Source organism: Aulostomus chinensis, chromosome 20 (assembly GCF_037954235.1).
Source record: "Aulostomus chinensis isolate RoL2024-O1b breed Wild chromosome 20, RoL_Achi_v1.0, whole genome shotgun sequence".
Classification (NCBI taxonomy): domain Eukaryota; kingdom Metazoa; phylum Chordata; class Actinopteri; order Syngnathiformes; family Aulostomidae; genus Aulostomus; species Aulostomus chinensis.
Genome location: NC_141339.1, coordinates 25,390,705 through 25,416,176, shown reverse-complemented (window position 1 = coordinate 25,416,176; position 25,472 = coordinate 25,390,705). Strand labels below are relative to the sequence as shown.

The 25,472-nt window shown below is 46.5% G+C and overlaps 2 protein-coding genes across 10 annotated transcripts in view; one reads left to right on the top strand and one right to left on the bottom strand.

Annotated features, from left to right (window-relative positions):
• Nucleotides 1-7,678, top strand: part of LOC147243472 (unconventional myosin-VI) — a 48,810-nt gene extending 41,132 nt beyond the window's left edge. For 5 of the 8 annotated variants that reach the window (XM_086189983.1, XM_086189982.1, XM_086189978.1 and 2 more), the window contains 6 exons: nucleotides 283-321; nucleotides 1,430-1,533; nucleotides 2,428-2,559; nucleotides 3,288-3,314; nucleotides 4,696-4,914; nucleotides 5,529-7,678. In XM_086189983.1, coding sequence (XP_086046109.1) covers nucleotides 283-321; nucleotides 1,430-1,533; nucleotides 2,428-2,559; nucleotides 3,288-3,314; nucleotides 4,696-4,914; nucleotides 5,529-5,728 — 721 coding nt within the window. In that variant the 3' untranslated portion in view covers nucleotides 5,729-7,678. The remainder of the gene's footprint in view (nucleotides 1-282; nucleotides 322-1,429; nucleotides 1,534-2,427; nucleotides 2,560-3,287; nucleotides 3,315-4,695; nucleotides 4,915-5,528) is intronic. The other 3 variants (XM_086189986.1, XM_086189981.1, XM_086189987.1) reach the window with 3 other exon arrangements.
• The window catches only part of LOC147243471 (uncharacterized), a 30,791-nt gene continuing 12,251 nt past the window's right edge, over nucleotides 6,933-25,472 (bottom strand). The window contains exons 10-17 of one of the 2 annotated variants that reach the window (XM_086189977.1): nucleotides 24,158-24,351; nucleotides 24,026-24,081; nucleotides 19,623-23,502; nucleotides 18,237-18,859; nucleotides 14,988-15,207; nucleotides 13,379-13,589; nucleotides 9,192-9,274; nucleotides 6,933-9,027 (exon numbers count right to left, since the gene is read on the bottom strand). In XM_086189977.1, the coding sequence (XP_086046103.1) occupies nucleotides 9,235-9,274; nucleotides 13,379-13,589; nucleotides 14,988-15,207; nucleotides 18,237-18,859; nucleotides 19,623-23,502; nucleotides 24,026-24,081; nucleotides 24,158-24,351 (5,224 nt within the window). In that variant the 3' untranslated portion in view covers nucleotides 6,933-9,027; nucleotides 9,192-9,234. Of the gene's footprint in view, nucleotides 9,028-9,191; nucleotides 9,275-9,986; nucleotides 10,362-13,378; nucleotides 13,590-14,987; nucleotides 15,208-18,236; nucleotides 18,860-19,622; nucleotides 23,503-24,025; nucleotides 24,082-24,157; nucleotides 24,352-25,472 lie in introns of those variants that run through there. The other variant, XM_086189976.1, reaches the window with a different exon arrangement.

The following is a 25,472-nucleotide window of genomic DNA, read 5'->3' as shown; positions in this document are numbered from 1 at the left end:
TATAGATAGATCTATATAGATCTATAGATAGATAGATCTATCTATAGATAGATAGATAGATAGATAGATCTATATATATATAGATAGATCTAAATATATAGATAGATATATATTTCATATATATATATATATAGATATAGATATATATATAATATTCTCAGATGTGACTAGTATTGGGGTGGTTGTCTCTGCTCTCATCATCTTGAATGCCTGAGAAACGAGACGAGCAGCACAGCCCGGTGCTCTGACGTTCTTACTAACTGACACAATCGTGCTTTGTAGGGACGAAATGGCAAAGGAAATGACGGAGCTCCTGGCGAGGTGGGTGGAGCTTGTTCACGCTAATGAATCCCTCCTTACAGTCCAAATCACTGAAATCACTCTGTTCTTGATGACAGAACCAGCGGCTGATTGCTCGAGTTGACTGATGAAATTGGAATGGTTGTCATGCTCATGGGATGGATGTGTCTGTGCTTGTGTTGGATCATTACGAGCTGCCATCATGGCATTTGGTCACATGTCTCTAAATCATGTCCTTGATGCTGCTGGCCAGGTGTTTATCCTTGGCACGTTTTCTTTTCCTTCCACGGTCCCTCTGGAAATACGCTTCATTTCCTGTTGGTCCCGTGGAGCAGCCATGACACCGCAGTTTAAAACATGACGCTGTCATGAAGGTGCATGATGATGCCATAACAAAGCAAGGCACTCCATGCCCGCACACCTCAGGCTGGCGACTGCAGCAGCATGCATGTTAATGATGTCACTCAAACCTTTTCCTGACCACGCCTCCTTAGTGTCCTGACTTGACTAACCATTGCAGTGCTATAACTCCTCTGAATCTGGTTGCCATGCTGACTTGGGTAGGTGGAGGTCAGACATGATTCCTCCTTGTAGTCGTGTTGACGTTGTCCATCCGTCACCCACGGAAGCTCCCAGGGGACAAACAATGAAACCGTCATTTATTTCAAAGGGTCCTGAATATTTTTCGTCCTCAGCAGGAAAGTTGAGTTGTGATTGTTCCGATGTGAAATTAAGGTTCTCGGTTGTTGTAGTTCACACTGCAGCCACTGGAGGCTGAAGTAAAAATCTGCCTCTCCGCCTGACCTCTGACCTCACAGTGACCTGGAGAAGTCATCTGTCCATTTTATTTCTTTATATATTTTTAGCAACCTGTTGGACTCAGAGAAGGTTTTGTGACCACGATGATGTCATAGATGATGGTGGTGGGTTCATCACATCAACACGACTGCAGTCCAGAGTCAGTGAATGATATCTATTTCAGTGACATTTCACCTCTTTCACTCAAAGCCAGTCACTCTGTCCCCTGACCTCTGACCTCTACACCTGCCCAATCTGCCGGCCTCCCCACCTCCCTGCTGCCACTCATTAGTTCTGACTTCCTGTGTCCTACTTGTCTGTTTCCTGTCAGAGGTCCACAGGTTCAGGCCTCCAAAGCTGCCGCTGGCACCAAGAAGTACGAGCTCAGCAAGTGGAAGTACGCCGAGCTGCGGGACGCCATCAACACCTCATGCGGTGAGTAACGGGTTTGGCTGGTTGCCACCGTGATGCGGCCAGTTTTTCAAATCTGTTTTTGTGAAACTTTGACGTGAAGATTGGTGACGAAATTGTTGTCGTCATGGTAACGCAGCACACTCTCCTGACAGTAGTTTCTACTCTTCCTGAAATTGCAAATGTGACGAGTGTGACCTCTAATCTGCACGAGCGTCCTCTGCAGCTGCAGTTGTCACGGGCAGCGTTTCGGCGTTTTGTTGCTTTGTTCACTTGCTCCGACTGCTGATTTGTTTGTTGTCTCGTGGTTCATGTGTTTGTATCACATGTTCATTCAGTATAAGGTCGTCTTTTACTGTCGTCTTTTTTTGCTTCGGTTGTTCGCACGTGAGGTTTCATCTGAGAAGTTGACCTGATTCACTGTGCCGTTTGTGTGGGGACGTCCTCCTCCTCTGCGGCTCGATCTGCTCTGTACAGCTTGACGACGTGCCGGTCTGCTTCTGGTGTAAACCAAATCATTGATTAGAACAACTGAGATGAGCTCCAGTGACCGCGGCACAGCTGGAACATGGCAGACTCGGGCTCAATGTCAGGGTTAGTGTGACAGTGATTGGCGGGAGGCTTATAACTGCTGATGCTCAGAGACACCAGGCATCAATTCACCTCCTCGTGCTGGCAAAGATCATCGACGCTACGAGGCACAAAGTGATGTCGCATGTTGACGTTCAGCTCGATACTTCTGATGTTTACCGAAGCTGATCTACAGAATTGAGGTTCTGTAGCATTTTGGGCTTCAGCTGAGAAGGTCAGTATGGGGTCGTGTGTGGTTCAGGGGGATACTGACGGACATTTGTCTTTTGACACACCCATTTTTCTGGGTTCTGGGGTTTTTCTAACATGTCAACACATGTTGTCCAGATATTGAGCTGCTGGCCGCCTGCAGGGAGGAGTTTCACCGCCGCCTCAAGGTCTACCACGCCTGGAAGTCCAAGAACAAGAAGAGGAACACCGAAACTGAGCAGCGGGCGCCAAAGTCCGTCATAGACTACGGTAGGTTAGACAGGCGGCGCTTCTGCTTTCATGACCTCATGATTGATGGCTCTTATTCTTCTGTTCCCAGAGCAAATGGCTTCTCTCAGGTTGGACCATTTGGGAATGTCGCTCTTTTCCATCAGAATCTCGACTTTGGTCAAACTTTCCAATAAAACCCACTGTGTGTGTGTGTGTGTGTGTGTGTGTGTGTGTGTGTGTGTGTGTGTGTGTGTGTGTGTGTGTGTGTGTGTGTGTGTGTGTGTGTGTGTGTGTGTGTGTGTGTGTGTGTGTGTGCTTGCATGTCCTTCTGAGGACAAACAAGACAGAAGCAGGAATCCACCCATCACCTTTGTCATCATCCCCACATCTAGAGGCTTTCATCTCCATGGCGATAAGCCAATAGTGGCTAATGGCTAACCATTTGCATATGATGTCTGAATTGCCATGTAGTGGAGGAAGTAGTGTAAAAATAGTTACAGGTAACGTGAATCCAACCAGACTTCAACTTAATTAAGACACATAGCTGTTCAAAATGGCTGACACGTTCCACCAGTGGCGAGCATCGTCCATGTGGTGCTGGTGACATCATGCTGACACAAGCCACAGCATGTCCAACACGTGTGTTAATATACATGTTCACATATCTACCCTTCTGTCATAGCTGTTGTCATGCCATCATCTTCTTGAGTGCCATCATGTGTGTTGTGTTGCATCACTTCCTGTCCTTCCTGCACGTTTACTTCCAGGTTGTGTTCCTCCAGTGGTAAAAGCATGTAAGTGGTCGTCCAGTTTAACTACTAACAGCTTCATTAACCTTCAACATCTTCACTCATACTGGGTTCGCCGGCGGTTTGATGGGAAGCTCCTGTTCTGGGCTGCTCGCTGTGAAGGAGGAGGTGGGGGGTTTCCATGGCAGCCTGCCGGTCGAGATGTGTGTAGAAAAGATTATTTGACTGATTTTGAGACCCTAAACAAGTGTCCTGCCACTTGGACGGTTGGAAAGAGAACATAGGTGACTTGTCCTCCAAGGCATCTCAAATGAAACTGCTGATCAAACATTTTCATTACTGAGGCATCAAGTTAAAGGACACGTCCAGACCAGAGAGGACGACTCGGCTGTCTGTCCATTCTGACTTGTAGTTGACTGATTTCACTTTAAAGGAAAGGCTAACCCTTCCACCCACTACCAGCCATTGGGCTAAGCTAACTAGCCTGGATCTGAGCTAGCTGATGCTAACACTTCCCACCCACTACCAGCCATTGGGCTAAGCTAACTAGCCTGGATCTGAGCTAGCTGATGCGAAGACTTCCCACCCACTACCAGCCATTGGGCTAAGCTAACTAGCCTGTACCTGAGCTAGCTGATGCTAAGACTTCCCACTCACTACCAGTAATTGGGCTAAGCTAACTAGCCTGGACCTGAGCTAGCTGATGCTAAGACTTCCCACCCACTACCAGCCATTGGGCTAAGCTAACTACCCTGGACCTGAGCTAGCTGATGCTAAGACTTCCCACCCTCTACCAGCCATTGGGCTAAGCTAACTACCCTGCACCTGAGCTAGCTGATGCTAAGACTTCCCACCCACTACCAGCCATTGGGCTAAGCTAGCTAGCCTGGACCTGAGCTAGCTGATGCTAACACTTCCCACCGACTACCGGTCATTGTGCTGAGCTAACTAGTGTTGGAATCAGCTCAGCTGGGGAAACGTGGATGATAAGAGACTTCCCCAAAAGTGGGCGTGTTCTCTTTGACTCTCTCTGATGTACCCACTGCCCCATTCAACTCAGGACATGTGACTTTAACTCTTAAAACTAGATTGTTGTTGATTAAAGCTTTCTCCTTTTCCGCAGGCATAGTTTAGGCTCCACCCTCTAGAATCCCCCATGTCTTATGTGTCCACCCACCATGCTTCCTGTATGTACCCCACTCCCTGCTGTGACCTATGCTGACCCCAGCAGTGAGAGTCCCTAATCAACTTAAACCCAGCAAGATGGTGGCTTCTCTACCTCAGTGGGCCTCAGGGTGGCTGTTAACTTGTTAACTGTGTTCCGAACTAAATGGTGACCATCTTGAACTTGGCGCGAGTTAAATGTGCTCTCTGAATTGTTACCATCAGCACCAGATGCTTTACTGTTTTTCTGTCCAATCAACAGCCCAGCAGAACCCTGGCCCTCCCATACCAGCACGGCAATACGAGGTGGCCATGAACCGGCAGCAGCGCTACTTCCGCATCCCATTTATCCGGCCAGGCGACCAGTACAAAGAACCACAAAATAAGAAAAAGGGCTGGTGGTACGCCCACTTTGATGGGCCCTGGATTGCCCGCCAGATGGAACTGCACCCAGATAAACATCCCATCCTGCTGGTGGCGGGTGTGTACAGCACCAAGATGGCATGTTCATGTGTTCGTGTCTTAGGGTTGTGTGGCCACTGTCTTTACATGGACCCACCCACAGTCATTGGAGGAAACAAATGTCAGTTTAATTGCTTACAGACTAAAAGCTCAAGAATAAAATATCGGGACCTTTCAGATTCTAGCGGGCTGATGTGAGAATGTTCAACATGCTAACTTTAGCAGAGCTAAGAGGATATGTCACCACGCTACATTTGGGAATCAAACACGTTAGCTGAAGAACTTAACAGCGTGAAGCATTTCAGCATGTCACGGTTCATGAAACACTCGGATTCAAAAGCTTCAGCTCGCCCTCTTCCTGTCATTTTTCTCATCAAGCACAAGCGAGTGGCAGTCTAAGATTGGTTCTTGCTGTTAACGTCCTTTTCAGTCTGGTGACCTCCACCTTGATGTCACTACTCGCTTCCTTGTCGTTATAGTCATCTGAAGGCTGATCGTGTGACGTGACTTTCTTACGAAAGGTCATATCCACTAAACCAAAGTTATCTAGTCATGAATGCTTGGGAATGAGGAAACCGCTGTATTTTGAAAGGTGGGGTCTGTCCTGATACCATATCCTGTTTGTCTCCACAGGGAAAGACGACATGGAGATGTGCGAGCTGAGTCTGGAGGAGACAGGCCTGTCAAGGAAGAGGGGTGCGGAAATTCTCCCCCGCCAGTTTGAGGAGATCTGGGAGCGCTGCGGTGGCATCCAGTATCTCCGTAGCGCCATCGAAAACCGGCAGGCACGGCCCACCTATGCCACTGCCATGCTTCAGAGCATGTTCAACTGAGGCGGTGAGGGGCCTGGGAGGCCAGCAGACAAAGGGACAAATGCACCAGCTACCTAACAGATGATCTGACTAGGGAATTCATGTTAGCGGCGGCGCTTCTCAGTTGTCCTTTTGTTTTCTTTAGTTTTTGCTCTCACTGGAGTGGCGAGGGTGGGGACTTGTGTGTTCACCCCCTTGGCAGAAGACTCCTGCTAACCGTTACATCTGGTTGTTTTTTGAGGACGTGTGTTTTCTAACCTTGCGGCAAGATTTACTACGAGGCCTTATGCTACTTTCACAGGGTTTGATTGCTGCAGTTGAAGCTTCCTCGCCAACCACAAACATGCCATTCCTCCAATGATGCATTCCTGATTACTGTCGCTTCCATGGTAACAGCACACTGGCGATTCCTCTCCCACCTAAAACGTGTTTACATCCTACCAAGACTTGCACAAGAGGCTCACGAGTACACGAGTGTGTCCGTTGAATACTCGCTAATATTTTCTCAGAATGTAACCGGAGACCTCGTTGATTTGTCCTCGTCCTCGTCCTCGGCGTCTGTCTTTCCATGTGATTTAACGTGTCAAAGGTCCAGATCATGTTTGGACCAAATGTGGCCACATTCAAGGCTTCGTTTGTAGTTGATCCCAACAAGCAAGCGCTTCACCAAACGAACCAGAGATACCACACCCTACCCACTTCTGGGTTTGGGTTAGAAACCATGTTAGCCTCATTAGCTGCCTGGTCATGGGAGCAGTGCTGCTGATCCTGACCATGCGAACAGAGGCAGTGAGCGTGTCTGGACCGCCTCCGCTCCATCTGTCAGCAGGTACTTGGTTAGGTTCTGTAACTTCAATTTGTAGAAAACATTTGTGCGCGGCTAAATGGACTCCTGACGAATGAAGCAACTCTTACTGACGACTGCCGCAGGCTTGTTCAAGCAGTGCCTTCCAGGGCTGTTTGGTCGTTTGTTGCTGCAGATTTAAGTTGTGATTTTTATTTTCTGGATCTAAAATCAGAAATTGTGTATGAACAAATGATGCAAGTTTGATTCCCGGCAATTTGATGTGCTTGTATGGACTTGAAAGAAAGAAATCATTCCATCTTTGTTTAATGACATCCTTTGCTTCCCAAAAATGTTTGAAATTTTGATCAAATCTTTGTCAGATTGATTGATTAATTGATTGTGGCATTGGTCAGCACTGGAACTCCTCATAGGACACTGGATAATGTGGTTCTCCACCTGAGAAACTGCAAAAGTTTATTTTTGAAAGTTGAACAGTTTCTACAGATGTGGTTCGATCACATGACACTCGGAGAAGCAATAAGCTGAGAGACTTGGTGCGTCCTCTCTGTACATAGACCAGCCGGGACAATCTGGACGTCTTCCCCCTCTGGAACACCTGGCGTTGTCCTGTCATTCGGCTTCCTTTCACGTCGTGGACTAGACAAAGGTGGTGGACCGTCCTGATACAGACGGCATTAACATGCAGGAAGCAGACCAATGATGCAGCGGTCCAAATATAATCCGCTCATGATGTCAACCGGTACTCTGGAGATGCAACTGCTAACAGTAGCATGGCTAGTTTCCATAATCTGACCTCTGACCTTCCAGAGTAGCAGCACTACTGTCTGATCAGGACCTGGTTGACCACATCGACGTGGATCTGAAATATCTTTTGGGGTACAGAACCGTAAGTGACTGCCAGCAGCACCAGCGGCGTGACCAGCTCACATGATCCATACAATCATCACCTCCGACCATGCAACATCTCTGGCCTGTCTGATGGATGTTAATGCCAACTGTAACAAGGATGTGTCACCGCTCGTACATCGGAGCTGGAAATGTTCTAGAAAATGTCTTCGACCTGTTTCTCTCCACTCTTTCCAGCTAGGAAGTTCTGCCTTTTTATGTCTCTAACAGATGAATAAAAGCCTCCGTGTGTCATTCGCCTCCATGATGTCATATGTGAAGAAAACTTGGAACTATTTTTAGTTTCTGCTACATAACAAGGAATTTATTCACATTGAATAAGAAAAATGAAAGTCTGGACGTTTACAGTAGCGACAAACACAAACATCTGTTTACATGAGCCATGCAAGAAGCTCTACAACTGTTTCTGGATCAGCTTCAGCCACTCGCACGTGATGGCGTCTGGCACAGATGCCAACATCCACCATCCCCAAGTGAGCAGCTGCCACTTTCGTTCTCTACAATTCTACAGTTTCATTTAGCAGAGCTTTTGTCCAAAGCGACGTACAACACAAGCAAGAATTTAGACTGAATTAAGGAAAAGTCCATAGGAAGCGCAAAAGTGCTTCAGTTGTGATTTGGTCACAGGTACTGCCATCTAGTGGCAGAAGAAGTGTCGCCCCCCTCCCTTTTTTTTTTTTCTCCACATCATATATTAACATCCCTCATGTCCACTGAATGTGGCAATGCCACATTCCCTCAGCTACACCATGTTCCACAGCGTTCCAAGTCCCCTCTGGCTATGCCACATGCTGGAGGGGACTTTCTTGCAAGCTGATAGCTGTCAGCTGATTAGCCATAAATGTTAACCTAGGGGGCGTTACTATGATTGCAGACATTTAAAATCATAAATGTCCATTTTGCTCTCTGAATTCTCACTAATGAGTGATTTGCACACCGGATGAGTTACCTATGTTATAATAAGTAGCTGGCTTGTGAGCGTTCCATCTGCTTCAGACTTCACAGGAGACTAAACAATATCAGGAGAACTTCCTACATCCGAGACAGAGGTGAAGCATCCAGTGGCCATGAAGAACCTAAGGTGTGGTCGGCAACACCACCTTCACGGCCACCAGGGGTCTGAGTCACAATCATTGACAGGTGTATTATCCTATGAGCTTCTTGGAGTCAAGTACGTCGAAGGAAACATGTCTCATTGAAGCGTCGTAAATGTTGGTGTTGACTGGCAGCATCAAGCCAGCAATAATCTACGATATTACAGGAAGGTGAAACAGCCAAGAACCTGACAAGACAAAAACGTTAATATGGAGTTCAGGTCTTCATCAGACGAGTCCCAGGAGGGAACTGGCATATCGAGATGCCACTTCACATACTTCCTGTATTTGTAACCGTGAGCAACATTATTCACTATGGAAACAAACAAGTGAGCAGACAATAACTAAAGCCGTCCAGGTCGCTTGAGCCTATTTGTGGTCAAACCGCCAGGCGACAGCAGTTTGTTCTACATGGCTTCACATCTGTAGGTCGGAGTTAAATATGAAGCGCCGCTTCTCTGACTTTGATCCAAACAGGCAACAAAGTTCTTGTGAGTTTGTCATCCTGGAATCTGTGGGAGGAAATCACACATTAGTCAAACCACCACGGCGAGTGCCAGATGACCTTTTGATGATTCTGAACGTCTCCCAGGTTGATCACTGATGAACAGTGAGATCATGGACGATGTTTGCTCAAGTCTACTTGAAGTCAAGCCCCCCACCACCACCACTTTACCTCCAGAATTAGTCCCAGGCGCCATTCAATCCCACTCATTTTTTTAAGTTGTGGTGCCCTGGGGGGGGGGGCTGCCTGTGGACCTGAAGGAGAGAGAGAAAAAAGGGGACAGTAGGAGGAAAATGCCACTGCAGCACCTCTATGGGTAGATGCCAGCAGGGAGGACGCCGATGGAGTTAAAATCATGCTAAAACCTCACAAACACACAAAACATGTTTTCCTCACGCCCAACAATTCAAAAACAAACTCAGTGTGATTTGCAGATACTAAACATCATTCCCAAACGAATGCATTTTGCCTTGCAAATAAGAAACATACCTATCAAACGAATACATCATGCTTCAGAAACACATACAGCTTGTTTTACGCATACAAAGAAACATGTTTCTTCAATTACAAAAAAAAATCCTTCAAGTACAAAAAACAATTCTGCAACTACAAAAAAAAATTCCACCTTGTAGATCCACACACAAATGGAACGAATTACAGGACATTTCTTAGAACATTTACTACTTGTGTGGTACTTGTGTGTGGATCTGCAAGGCGGAAAAGTTGTGACAAAAGTCACATGACAGTGGTTAAGATTGTGCCAAAAGTCATGTGGCAGGTTTTTTTGTACTTGAAGGATTTTTTTGTACTTGAAGGATTTTTTTTTTTTGTAGGGTTAGGGTTTGAAGAAACATGTTTCTTTGTATGCGTAAAACAAGCTGTATTTGTTTCTGAAGCATGATGTATTCGTTTGACAGGTATGTTTCTTATTTGCAAAGAAAAATGCTTTAGTTTGTGAATGATTTGTATTTGCAAACCACAATGAGTTTGTTTGCGAATCGTTGGGTGTGAGTAAAACATGCTTTGTGTGTTCGTGAGGTTTTGGCATGATTTTAACTCCATAAATGCCACCCTGGGGTAGATGCTGGCAGGGTGGACACCGCCCTGGGGTTGATGCTGGCAGGGTGGACACCGCCCTGGGGTTGATGCTGGCAGGGTGGACACCGCCCTGGGGTTGATGTCACAAGGGGGGATGCCACCCTGTTGTGGATGAGTTCCTGCTCCACTGAGTAGTGCAGGTGCTAAATGGGGTGAAGACATGTCGTGTAGGTCTGCATGCAGGATTAACGCCACCAGGATTAATGATAGGTGGCAAATCCAAGAGGTCCAGGACACTCCACCCTGCACAGAGAACAGCTCCGATCACCAAGACCCCGCCCACAGTGACACTCGCCCTCTATAAGTCCTCTTGTTGTTTGTCATCAATTGTTATGGAGAACAAAAAAATGACCACATCATCCCATCCTCTAGTGACAAAGGGCAGCCCTGGCACAGTCCAACCCTCACTGGAAACAAGTTCAACTTACTGGTGGCAATGGGGACCAAGCTCTGACACTGGTCAATCAGGGAGCGAACCACCAGAATCAGGGGGGTCCGATAACCCCATAGTCCAGGAGCACCCCCCCCCCCCAACAGGATTCCCCGAGGGACACGATTTAATGGCTTCTCCAAGTCTACAAAACACATGTAGACTGGTTGGGCAAACTCCACGCATCTTCGAGGACCTTGCCGAGAGTGTACTCTCCACAGAGAGCTGGTCCATAGCTCCACAACCAGGACGAAAACCACACTGCTCCTCCAGGAAGGGGAACCACCATCTTGGTCTGCCAATCCAGAGGCACTGCCCCCGATGTCCAAGCAATGCTGCAGAGTTGTGTCAACCAAGACAGGCCTGCTGTATCAACAGCCCTGAGGAACTCTGGGCAGATCTCATCAAGGCCGGGGCCCTGCCACCGAGGAGCTTTTTGACCACCTCAGCAACTCAGCCTCAGAGATATGAGGGCTCACCATAGAGTCCCCAGGCACTGCTTCCTCATTGGAAGCCATGTCTGTGGGATTGAGGAAGTCTTCAAAGTATTCTCTCCACTGGTACACAACATATCGAGTCGAGGTCAGCGGCACGTCGCCAACACCATACATTTTGTTGACAGTGCACTGTCAGTCCGATGGTCCAAAATCTCTTCAAAGCCATCTGGAAGTTGCTTTTCATGGCCATGCCAAACTCCTCCCATGTCTGAGTTTTTTCTCACTGCTGGCCCTGCCGGTAACTGTTGGCTATCTCTGGAGCCCCATGGGCCAAATAGGCCCAATAGGACTCCTTCTTCAGCTTGATGGCATCCCTCACCACTGACAGATTCTGGGATTACTGCCATGACAGGCACTGACCACCTTATGGCCATGGCTCCAATCAGCCGCCTTGACAATGGAGGCATGGAACATGGCCCACTTGGACTCAGTGTCTGGTGCCAACCTGGGAGGTGGGAGTTGAAACTCCTTCAATGGGAGACTCCGCCAGATGTTCCCAGCAGACCCTTACAATATGATTGGGCTTGCCAGGTCTGGCTGGCGTCCCCACCCGCCATTGGAGCCAACTGACCACCAGGTGGTGATCAGTTGATAGCTTCACCCCACTCCTCACAGAAGTGTCCAAGACATGAGGCTGCAAGTCCGACGACACAACCACGAAGAAGAAGGGTGTCCTGGTGCCAAGTGCACAAGTGGACACTATTATGCTTGAACATGGAATTCATCAAGGACAATCTGTGTCAAGCAGGTTCAGATCAGGAGGGTTAGGGTTAGGGCCATTCCTCCCGATCACTCTTCAGGTTCCCACCGTCTTTGCCAACGTGAGCATTGAAGTCAAGCCAGCAGAACAAAAGAATCCCCAGAGGGGGCACTCTCCAGTACTCCCTCTCGGGAATCCAAAAAAAAGGGGGTGGGGTTTAGTCTGAATTGCTACTTGGCGCATAGGTGCAAACAACAGTCAGAATTTGTCCTCCCACCTGAAGGCAGAGAGAGGCTACCCTTTCATATACTGGGTTAAACTCCAACATACAGGCACTGAGCCAAGGGGCAACAAATATTGCCACTCCCCCTCTCACTGCTGGCAATGCTAGAATGGAAGAGAGTCCAACCCCTCTCAAGACGACTGGTTCCAGAGCCCTTGCCATGTGTTGAGGTGAGTCCCACTATATCTACTGTAGCCAAAACTTCTCAACCTCATGCACCAGCCCAGGCTCCTTCCCCACAACAGAGGTGACATTCCACATACCCAGAGCCAGCTTCTGCAGCCAAGGATCAGACTGCTAAGGTCTCCAGTCACAGCTGCCACCCATCTTACATAGCACCCGCCCCCTTTCATCCTTCCCATCGGTGGTGAGCCCATTGGAGGGGGGACCCACGTTACCTCTTCGGGCTGCACCCAGCCAGGCCCCATGGGTGCAAACCCAGCCACCAAGCCTGTTGAGCCCTGCCCCCAGGCCTGGCTCCAGAGGGGGGCCCTGGTGACCCGCATATGTGGGAGAGAAAACTTGGATCCAAGTTGTACTTCTTCATTGGGGTCTTTTAAGCTCCTCTTTGTCTGGTCCCTTCCATAGGACCTGTTTGTCTTGGGTGACCCTACCAGGGGCATTAAAATCACAATCGGCATAGCGCTGATGGTCAGTGGTAAGCAGCACAAATGAGTAGAGCTCGGTCTGACAGGAGAGTCAGGGGTTAATGCACCAATACACAAACAAACAAAGGAAGAATGGTGTCTAAGTGTACCAACAGGTCAAGGAGACATGAACTGAGGGAATAATTTACCGCTCATCATCTTCGGACGATAACGTCACGTGTTGTGTTAATGATTTTTTAATCTTCAAACCAATCAAACGCTTCAAATGATGGAGGCAAACATTAGCTAAACTCCTCCCAGTCAGAGGAGTCATCAGTGAGATCACAACTGTTTACACAGCCAACAGCAGTAGCTACCCTACAGGCTAACACAGGCTAAGCTCCTTATGTCAAGAGAACAACAGAATACAAATGAGAGGTTGGCGTGACATGTGTTTGTGCGACTTGGTAACCATGGTTACCATGTTAATGCATGGTAATGTACTTTGTGGCAAATCAGACACCATGACTGAGAACTGGAACCATGCAATTAGTGACATCACACAGAAATCGCTCACTCTCCTACACAAAAGAAATAATTCTGCCATTCATGTTGGATCAATTGATGATATCATAGCTGTTCCTAACACTGTGACCATGGACTGTAAGTGATGATGATGCTGTAACCCCAAAGTGTCCTTTCAGTGACCTTGTGTAACATATGTGGCGTCATGCAGAACTACTTCCAATTCCAGGATTAGTACCTGCATGCTGCTCCTCGTCCAGGGACGATGTGACACGCCCCCCCCCCTGGGCAGTAGTCGGGCTGCAGGACACACACGCTCTGACACGGCAGGCCATCCACTGAGAGGAAGCCCGGTTCACATTGACACTGAGCCTCCCTTGTCTGCCTGTCGACCTCGCAGCGAGAGAAGGCATCACATGCCAGGAACTTGCAGGGGTCGGCCTGATCAGCTGGATAGGAGACAAGATGGTCGACATTAGTCCTCATGAGCCTTTAATGAGATGGCATGGACAGTTTTCCTCCTGACAACGCCACTGGAGGGCTGGTGGATGGGGGTCTGCACATCATGCCAATGTGCAAGTGTGTGTGTGTGTGTGTGTGTGTGTGTGTGTGTGTGTGTGTGTGTGTGTGTGTGCGTGTGTATGTGCGCGCGCGCGCGTGTGTGTGTGTGTGTGCACGCGGTGTGTGTGTGAGTGACCTTACTGGCTTGTCATGTGTGATCATAACATGCAATTATCAGCTTTGCTTCTGGTCAGCTGACAGGCGCACATCGGAGTCACACCTAGGACCTCTTGACCTCCTAAAACCTATCATAACCAATGTGACGTCATATGTTACTGTATCTGGTGCTAGAACGTTAAAGTGATGTCTCTACTTTGGGGTTTTTCATTAAAAAAAAATTTTTGTTGTTTATTTAGTGATGGAGGACTTTGCATAGACAGAATCGGCTGCCTGACTGATTGTGGGGAAAAACAACATCCCAGTACATTGTTAAAAGGCCCCTTGTGAATAAATTAATGATGAATTAAGTTGTTATAATCTATGCATTACAGAGTACCGTTATGCTAATGCTGCATGCTAACTAGCTGCTAGCCACTGTGCAGCTCTACCAAAAAGTCAACTCAAATATTTAACAACAGAAATTTTATTGACACTGAGAGATGATCATTTGACACATCAGCTACTGCCACATGCTAGCCAGCTACTGCTGGAAACTAGCCAGTCACTGCTGCATGCTAGCCAGCTACTGCTGGAAACTCGCCAGTCACTACCGCATGCTAGCCAGCTACTGCTGTGTGCGAGACATCAAACTTTAAATATGGTAACCATAAAACAAACTCGTCTGTGAACCGAGTCAGTTGCCACTTCTAACAGGTTTAACTGCATTTGCAAACCTGCATGTGTTTTGCATGATGAACTTTTTAACTTGATTTTTTTGTTTCAATTCAACTAAATTGCAGCTTTTTGGCTCACATGGAGCTCAAGAGATTCTTCGTTTGGATTTCTGTTTTATAAAAATGATACTATCTCTTTTTTCATGTTTAGAACATCATTTCATGTCAATAAACTGTAAACAGGAAGAACAATAACAGGGAAAAAAATCCTGAGTTCATTAGTAAAGTATCATCTCCAGCAGCAACAACGATCTTACTGATCTCCACATGTTCCGCTATTCTAATGAATGACAGCAAACTCTGGAGAGACTCCAGTATAACATAAATCGGAATGTCTCAGGTAATCTTACCAAATATTTTCTATCATGTATCTGTGACACGCCCTTTGTGATGTCATCAGACAAGCAGTCATGTTTTGTACATCTGTAAACTGGAGGAGGACTGTGTTCACACCTGGTTCGATGTCCAGTGAGTGCATGTCAATCTGGATGTGCAGGTGCTCTGCGGCGGTGGAGCAAAACTCTTCCAGGACGCAGTGGACGGCCTCTGTGAGGTTGTACGGTACAGACCTGACAAACTTCATCTTGCTGTTGACTACCACACTGCCCCTCCTGAAATTGAGGATCTCCAGCTTCTTGAAGCCCGTCAGGTTGGCCTGAAGGTGCGGCAGCAGCTACGGAGACCAGAGTGCCCAGGTGAGTTATGCTAACAGTGCATGCTAAGTAGTTGCTTGCCACCAAGCAGCACAGACATTAAATAACAAAATACAGCAGGTGGCTGCAGCATCCCATCTAGAAATGAAGCATGTGATATATCTAAAAGTGGTAAACTGGGTTGGAATCATGTTATTTTACTATAAAGAATAAAGAACATGAGACATGATGCATTATCACTGTCTCTGATGTCTGCCTCACAGGACTGTTAGCAACACAGCTACAGCTAGGTGACCAAAGACGTCAATTTTGTATCAGTGACAACCAATGGTTTGTCCTCAGTAGTCAGAAACATCACAAAGTGCCAACTTATTCACAAATTAGTTTGTAAGTTTCTCAGAAAGAGGAAAGCTGCCGGTGACACAACTGTTGTCAGACAGAAGAAGAAATGATCCTGAATTATCCTTCATCTCCTCACTGAAATGTTGTCATGAAGCCTCAAAATGATGATGCAGTCAGACGAGATGCGATCAGAATGCAACAGTTTCCTAATATGTGTTTTACATTTATACATGTTACAGACTTGGGTGACTTCCTCGTGTTTTTTTTCTCACCAACAGGTAATTGAAGGTCAAACCCTGCTGGATCATCTTTAGGTCAGCATGGTGGCATAAATATTTCTGAAGAAACTAAGTGACAAAGTTTGTTCATGGCAAGGTTTCTTAGCTCTTTTTTAATCATATTTGAAATCAACTTCACCATTTGACAGTGACACCGATTGCTAGCTAGCCAGCTTTGGTTTGTGAAAACAAGTCTGATTACCATCCAGAAAGTTGTGTACTGCCTCCCAGTGTTCCAGAGGTGGACAACCTAGGATTGGTATAATAATTTGTCCTCGTTTGTTTACAACAACTACAGCAGTCGAATAAAATGTACAAATGGAGTAGTAACCATAGCAGCGACAGTAGCCTCAGCAGTTATCAGCATTGCAACTTTCCAAGTCTTCATGGTGTCTGCTTGACGAAATCTCAGGTAATTGCAACCTCAGGCGTGTCAATATTAAACCAGGAAGACTCACGGATCGATCTCACAAACCGGATCAATACATTTGTGATTGATTTTCAGTCTGAAACAGCTCGTCATTATTTGTTTTTAACATCTAGCAAGCACCAGGGTTGAGATTCATTAGGATTTTAAAGATTCCAAATCCTTACCAATTCCTTCCAAACAGTCTGAATCCTTACCAAATCCTCTTACCGAATCCTACGTTATATTCATTATACTTGCTATACTTAAACAAGTATATAATAAGCACAAATGCAATCATACCGATACAAAAACTTGATTCAAACTGTTGCACAGTACAACTGGATGAAAATACACATTTGTGTAAAGGATTGCGATTCGAACCTTAAGATGTTTGTTAACCTTCATCCAGGAAGTGGGTCATCATCATCATCACCACACAGGAGCAACAAAGGAATCAAAGGTCAGCTAACATCAAAAACCCATCTCACTCTGTTGACTTGGTGCATTATGGGTATCTCTCAAAGGAAAATGCCATTAAAGGCCAGCCTGGTGGAGCAGTGGTCCTCACTGTGGCCCCCCAGCAAGAAGGTTGTGGGTGGAGCCCCGGCTGGAGCACGGGGTCTTTCTGGGTGAGTCTCCATGTTCTCCCTGTTCCTGCTGGGTTCTCTCTGGTACTCCAGCTTCCTCCACAGTCCAAAGACATCAAGAGGGACCAGGTTAATCCAGACTCTAAATTGACCGTAGGCGTGGCTGGGAGAGCCAATGGTTGTCTACCAATTTTTTTTTTTTAAGTGCCACCGCTCTCACCATCACACCCGCAGGCTGTGCAGGATGAAGCCGCTTCAGGAGAGCCCACAGCCAGGGCCCCTCCATGCTACTGCTAACATTACAAACTCACTGGCAGGTTTGCCTGCGATGGGGAGAGTGGACCTATTCTCCCCCCACCACCTAGCAGGGTTAGGGTTAACCATAAGCTAACCCTAACCCATTTTTTTTATCAGTTATGGTAACAGTAACATAATTTTAGACAGGCAAGGAAACCTAGCGCTTTTCAAAAAGTAGTGTTGTGAACATTAGCACTTATTTTGTTTCAATTTCTCAAAGTACAACCAGGCTTTGGATGACTTCTGTCGCAAGTCGTCTTCTCTCTCTCTCTAACTTGAGGGATGCTACTCTCGAGATTAGTGGGCGGGTCCACTCGGCCCACCCATGGAGATGCACGTAAGTGACGTGATGTTACCACAGTCTTTTTTTTCACTTTTTTTTTTTTTTTTACAATGTAGGAACCGTTTGGAGGAACAGTTGCTCTAAATGTGACGGAACCGGTTCCGGAACTGGAAATTTGGACCCACTTCCAAAAAAGAAACGGATTCGGAACCCAACCCTATCCAGCACACAGTCCAAGTCAGTCATCTGTCTGTTATGTGCCCTGACGTTCTGTATATATTTGAACATGGAACCATGCCTCTCTGCCACAGTCTCAGAGCTGTTGTTTTGGTCCCAATCAGTGCCATGACAGGTTTCACAAGGATTTGTTTGTATTAGACTGAATACCAGGTTGTTCCAGAGTCATGAGAGCAGCCCTTCAAGTCAGGGTGATGACATGTAGCTGTAAACAGCATCCCGCCAGGTAAATACCTCTGTGGCCTGAGCAGGAAAATGCAAAACATACCTCCTCTCTAACACAAAGCGTCTCAACAAACATTTGTAGGTGAGCTCTGACGTGGGGTATTGCAGGAGTTCTATACTTCTGCACTGACAGGAGACAGGTCAGGGTGGCTGGTTCGTGCAAACTCCAGATGTTGCATCGAGAGGATGGGTGTTTGATTCCTATTTGTAATAATGAGTCGACACTGTGATGGTTAACAGTTTCTCTCATGTAAAAATTACTTTAACATACTAAACAAAGTATTAATGTTCTTGTTCAGGTCTGGCTGAGTTTAGTCCCAAAGGATCAAACCTAAACTGAACAGATCAGGTGACATGTAGAACAGGAACTAATTGATGGGAAGTTGCTCACCACATCCAGGAAGGTGTTCTCCAGGGATCGGTACTCAGACGATGTCCTGTTGAAGAGGTCCTCTGAGAAGTTCATGTTGGTGACGCGCAAGCTAAAGAACACCACCAGCTCCTTGCCGTGGCTTGCCATTGTCATAGCGGGTGTAGTCAGGTACATCATGGGTGGTGGAGTCGGGACATCGCCCAAAGAGTGTTCCCTGCCAGCCTGCATGTCTGTTTGGTCCAGGTCTTTGATGGTCTTGTTGGTGACATCGTCACTAGTAGTCAGAGGGTTGGTGTGGCTTGCTGCACTCTCCAATGCCTCTTCTGAAGCCTCACTGATGATGACAGCAATGGCAGGATCTGTTAGCTCGGCCGCTATGATTGGATCCTCAGAAGCAGCAGAAGCAATAGCAGAGGGCGCTGCCACCTCAAATAGTCCCAAGTCTGTTGTCAGCCAGGCTGAGGGTGGTTCAGACATGGTGACAGAGGACACCTGAGGTGTAGGCAAGGTGTCTGAGCCTGGTTCTGCTGTCATACTGATGTCACCTCCTAGGGATAAATCTGCTTCCTCTGTTTCCACCAATGATTCATCTTTGCCATCAACCATCTCTGTTGTGTCTGGGTGGTCTGAAGAAGTTGTCTCTTTCAAATGTCAAAAAAGATTCAGTTTAGTCTGGAGCTGTTACAATCATTAATAAAACAACTATCAATGTGGGTTTTTGTGCCCCCCAGAGGGCCTTCAGGGTCTTCTGGGGGTCCTCAGGAAAATCAGGGATAGTTAACAACATTCAGACATATTTCATCAGCATTCAAACACAGAAGAGCGACCAAGCATCACTCATCAGACCTTTGTTTACAACATTTCAACTAGAAACCAAAGCTTCCAGTGGAAAGTTGAGTGGGCCCGTGTCACACAGCATGCTTCCCATAGCATGCATCCCGCAGGGTGTGTCCCACAGGGCGCATCCCACAGGGCGCATCCCACAGGGTGCATCCCAGAGCCCATGTCCTGTCATGCACAGCCTGAAGGGTGTGTCCCGCTGGTGCAGCCTAGTTACAGACACTGGCTGTTACAAACATTGCCGAAGGCTACAAAGGTTTATTAAAACCAACGTCTGACATCAGTGAACAAGCTCGTAAAAATCATGCCAGATCGAGGTGGCTGTGTGTCTGTTAGCATATTTATCATGAAGGGGGTTCATATCCATAAATCCTGACAGTAATACAATGACGACAGCAGTAAGCATCAGCTGGTGTTTGCTCCATTTCAGAAGGTCAAACACAATTTAGAAGGTCAAGCATGTTTTTTGAGGATGGAGCACATTTCAGCCAAAAAACAGGATGTTGATTTAGTGTCCAGTGTCTGAGCTCAATTCTATGAGCATCTCTCTACCATCTCTCTCACCTGTGACACCAGATGGGGAGTCATTCTCGACTGCTTCTGGTGGAGGGATGTCACCAGGATCCACCTGGCTGTCTTCAACCCCTTGTGCGTTAAACTTGTCTGTGCCTGGATATTTGAGGACTGGTTCCTGGTAGTCAGATGGTATTACAGGTAAATTATCTTCCTCGTTAGCCCAGTGATCCGTTCTTACAACTTGAAGGAGCTCCAGGTCATCTATAATACTGGTGGTTTCTCCAAGGTGGAGATCCTTCTCACTGCCAGAGGGGCGGAGTTGATTTATGGATTCTGCTGGTGGCTCACTTACATCTTGAACTGTTTCCTGTTCTGAGTTTGGTTCTAGCACTATCTCCCCAATTGGTACAATTTCAACTGGCTCTGGTTCTGTGGGTATTTCGTCTACTGCTGTTAAAGTTGGGCCTTCCTCTGGCACTAATGGTTCTGATTCTGATGCTTTCTTTGGTTCTGATGATTCTTCTGATTCTGATGGTTCTGGATTTTCATCTACCTCAACAAAACCTGTCTCAGCCTCAGATTCAGGAGGAGATTGTGGCATTTCAGGTACTTCTGGTTCTGGTGTCAGCCCTGGGACCTCAACCATTACTTCATTAGGTTCTGAAACCCTTTCAGGGTTTTCCTCTGCTTCTTCAGCCTCAACTATCCCATCTCCAGATTCTGCCCCCTTTGTTATATGGTCCCAATCTTTTTCAGGTTCTGGTTCAAATTCTGGATCTAGTAGGTTAGCTACAGCTTCACTTGGTGCAGGTGATTCTATAATCTCAACTTCAGAAACCTCCAGTACTTCCTCCGATTCTACAGCTACATCCTTTGGTGCTGTTACCACAGTAACATCTGTATCGGGTTCCTCCTCAACCACGACAGACTCTGTTTCTGAAACATAAGGGACTGTTTTCCTCGAAACCTCAGGTACTGTTTCCTCAGAGTCTTCAGGTAACATTTCTTTTGAAGTGTCAGGTACCATTTCATCTGAAAGTTCAGGCACTGTTTGTTCTGAAACAACAGGTACTGTTCCTTCTAATACATCAGGGACAGTTTCCTTGGAAACTTCAGGTACTCTTTCTTCTAAAACATCATTGTCTGAAACAACTGATACCATTTCTCGAGAAGCATCAGTTAACGTTTCATCTGAAAATTCAGGTTCTGTATCTTCTGACACATACGGTAATGTTTCTTCTAAAACAGCAGACACTTTTTCCTGTGAAACATCCTGTACTGTTTCATCTGAAACATCAAGTTCTGTTTCCTCAGAAATATCAGTTACCATTTCCTCAAAAACAAGAGGTACTGTTTCTTCTAAAGCACTGGGAACTGTTTCATCCGAAACATCAGGAATTGTTTCCTCTGAAGCATCAGGTACCGATACTTGTGACACTTTAGGTTCTGTTTCCTCTGAGGCATCAGGTACCATTACCTCTGAAGCATCAGGTACCATTTCCTCTGAAGCATCACGTATATTTTCTTCTGTAACTTCAGATACCATTTCCTCTGAAGCATCAGGTACCATTTCCTCTGAAACGTCAGGTACAGTTTCTTCTGTAACTTCAGGTACAGTTTCCTCCAAAGCATGAGGTACCATTTCTTCCCAAGCATCAGGTACCGTTTCCTCTGAAGCATCAGCAACTTTTTTTTCTAAAACATCAGGTACCGATACTTGTGACACTTCAGGTACCATTTCCTCTGAGGCATCAGGTACCGTTTCCCCTGAAGCATCAGGCACTGTTTTTCCTAATACATCAGGTACTGGTACTTCTGAAACTTCAGGTACAGTTTCCTCTGAAATTTCAGACACCATTTCCTCTAAAGCCACTGGTATAGTTTCTTCTGAAACTTCAGGTACAGTTTTCTTGATAGCATCAGGTACTGTTTCCTCTGAAAATTCAGGTACTATTTCCTCTGGAGTATCTGGTACTGTTCCCTCTGAACCTACCGGTACTATTTCCTCTGGGGTATCTGGTACCATTTCCTCTGAAACTTCAGGTACTATTTCCTCTGGAGTATCTGGTACCGTTTCCTCTGAAACCTCAGGTACTATTTCCTCTGGAGTATCTGGTACCATTTCTTCTGTAACTTCAGGTACTATTTCCTCTGGAGTATCTGGTACCGTTTCTTCTGTAACTTCAGGTACCATTTCCCCTGAAGCATCAGGCACTGTTTTTTCTAATACATCAGGTACTGGTACTTCTGAAACTTCAGGTACAGTTTCCTCTGAAATTTCAGACATCATTTCCTCTAAAGCCACTGGTATAGTTTCTTCTGGAGTATTTGGTACCGTTTCCTCTGAAACTTCAGGTACCGTTTTCTTGATAGCATCAGGTACTGCTTCCTCTGAAACTTCATGTACTATTTCCTCTGGAGTATCTGGTACTGTTTCCTCTGAAACTTCAGGTACTGTTTTCTTGATAGCATCAAGTACTGTTTCTTCTGTAACTTCAGGTACTATTTCCTCTGGAGTATCTAGTACCGTTTCTTCTGTAACTGCAGGTGCTATTTCCTCTGGAGTATCTGGTACCGTTTCTTCTGTAACCTCAGATACCATTTCCTCTGGAGTATCTGGTACCGTTTCTTCTGTAACTTCAGGTACTATTTCCTCTGGAGTATCTGGTACCGTTTCTTCTGTAACTTCAGGTACTATTTCCTCAGGAGTATCTGGTACTGTTTCTTCTTTAACCTCAGGTACCATTTCCTCTGGAGTATCTGGTACCGTTTCTTCTGTAACTTCAGGTACCTTTTCCTCTGAAACTTCTAGTACTGTTTCCTCTGAAGAATCAGGTATGGTTTCTTCTGAAACATCCAGTTCTACCTTTTTAGATCCAGCAGTGATGACCTTCTCATCTTCCTCAGCCTGAGCCACATCTTGGTCTGGTTCTGATTCTGGATGTGGAACTTTAATAAAAACTTCTTCTGGTTTTTCTTCCTGTTTTTTGTCATCCAAAACCGCAACAACATCATCATCTGGTTCAAGCTCTAATCCAAATTCCTCTGACGCTGAAGGTTCCTCAGCCACAGTTCCTTCTGGTTCTGTAATGATGAACCCCTCCTCTGGCTCACGAGCTACAGTTGCTTTCATCTCTGTCTCTGGATCTTCAGGGTCAGGAACATCTGTTTGTTCAGGCATGAGTTCCAGAACCTCAAGTGTATCTACTTCACGTTCTACTCCGAACTCTCTATGACGTTCCAGCAGTTCATCATCGGTTTCTGTGTCTGAAGCTCCCAGCTCATCTGTGTCTGTCTGATCCTGAAGGTCTCGGAGGTCAGGAAGGTCACGGTCATCCAGGAGCACATTCAGGTCTTCATATATTGGTTGAGTGGGCAGCTGGCCTGTGATGGCGGTCAGAGTTGTGATCAGGAAGTGGGTCGGCTCCTCTCCAGGAGAGGGTGTCGTCAGTAGAATCTGGGAGGTAGTGCTTAGATGGACACCATCCACACTGGGATCCTCCGTGTCCTTGTCCACAGAAGAGAAGTCATCCTCAGGGATCAGGTTGGGAGACATATGAACGAGTGGCATGTCGGTTTCCAGCTCCAGAGTGATGGTGGGCGTGGGGATGTAGGCTCTCACCAGCTCACCAGTGTCTCGGTGATGAATGGTTTCAATCTCGTGTGAGATGATCAGCAGCTCTCCATCTGAAGGCTTCGGCTTGTTCTCATAAGCTGCCTCCCACTCGGAGGCCAGTGGCTGATCACTGCTGTCTGATGTCGCTGCCATTGCTGCCATCTCGTCATCAGGAACGGCAGCGGGATCCATCAGGGTCACCAGGGCATTCTCCTTCTCCAGTGGGGTGAGGGGGACCACCAGGCGGGGTTTGTCTACCGGGGGACTGTCTGTGGAGATGTCCAGCTCGTTGTGTGAGTCAGGTTCACTGGACTGGGGAGAGTTCAACATGTCAGAGAGGTGTGGAGGTTCACAGCATACAGCTCATCATTAATATGCCAATAAGCTCAGCTCATTCACCTCAAAATATTAAAAACTAGAAGTTACAGAATTATTTCCAGTAATTTAATCATTTTTACAAAATTATTGTCACAGTCAGAGATTTCAGTATTATCTGTCCGTTCAAAACGTTCACTGATCCAAGTCAATGTAATAAACAAGTCAAAATTTTGAAATGACAACGTCATGGTGCCGATTTGGAAAGAATATGATTTGTCAGATATGCTGCCATGATTTTCTGAAGTGAGTTCTGATGGACTGCATGAGCATCACCTGATGAAGAATTTGGATTTCCGTTTTTTTGTGTAACCTTGTTGACACAGAATTCCTGATCCGATCCCAACTTGAGGCACCGGTTGCATCCTCTCTATGGGCTCGTACATTGGTGCGTCTCTGATATAATTTAGCACAAACCATGTTGAAGTATTCTTGGGGATGTCTAAGTCACATCTTGTACCTCGTTGATGACTTCTACTGAAGAGGTTGACGTCAGCCCCGGCAGGAGGAAGGAATCTGTCACAAAACAAGCTGTTACTCATGTTTTCATCAGTCCACTAGAACCGATGATGCTTCTATTTGATTAAACTACCTGGTTCGAAGTTAAGAGAGTCCAGATCAACCGGTAGAGACGCCTCCTCTTGCAAAGCCATGATTACCATCTCCCTGAGCTTGGTGTCCGGGGAGGATGGAGGCTTGCTGGTGGCTGCCTCTACATGCGCTGAGTTGATTTTAGGAGAGTTGATCTCAAAGATGAGGGAGTAGTGGACGGAGATTCCTCCAGCCCTGACAAGATATTCAGAGTTTAAGGACCTGGTTCTCCATTGTCACTGTACTAATCATGTAAGATAGCGTCAAGACAACCTCAAGGCTGCTTGTCCTTCTAGCATGTACAAATTTTGCTGTGTGTTGCGTGAACAACTGTTGTTCCTCAAACTGTATTTGTCTCGATGTCCTGCCGATGTAGGAAGGTGACTTCGGTGTCTACATCAACAAGTCCTGGCACAAGGATGCTGCTGTCACTGTCAGCACTTGTGGAGTTCTTATTTCCTGATACATAAAAGATTGCAACCATTCCAACCTAGAAACTCTTTTGCCTGAGGTTTTACCGACAAACAAACTTTGCTACCAGGGGAAAGAACACACCAACTCAAAGCAAAGAACGATTTGTCTGAGGAGTTGAGGGACGAAACAGCAGCACCCCAGAAGGTCAATGACAACTTCACTAACAGCAGGGATGCAAGCCCTCTGTGGCGGGAAAGTCAGGCTATCGTGGAAGACAAAGCCCTCCCACAGGTCTGTGACAGTGACCCCCTGAATAACCGCACGATTCAAGACCAAATACAACCCACCTGCCCTGGAAGCCCTGCGACGACACAGTGAACAGGCTCTCCTGACCCAGATTAGCCCTGCAAGGCTGGATGGGTATTCAAGGACTGTTTGGAGCAGCCAATCATTTTTCCACAGCACCTCACATCTGCCATCATCATGCCTAAACAACTACCACCCCATAACACTGAGTCTCATAATATTTAAGTGTTTCCAGGGGCTGATCTTGCAGCCCTTAAGAGTTGATTGGTTGGTTGGTGATCCATTTGTCCGTCTCAGTGTGTCTTTGATCGAGTCGTGTCAGATTTGGCTGCTCATCAACCACAGCGGCTGATAACCTGCTGCACTCCAGCTGACAGGCGACATGTTTCATGGGACATGTGACATCAGAAATGAGCAGGAAACAAACATTTTCCTTCTTGGACACATGGGATGATGCTGATGACCACATCCTCAAGTCATAGATGACTACTCTCAATGTCTTATGAATGTGTTTTATTTTGGGGGGCCTGTCATCAATGTGTGAATCCCTCATCAGATTAGAGGATGAGCCCCCAACAAAGCCTTCCCAGAAACTA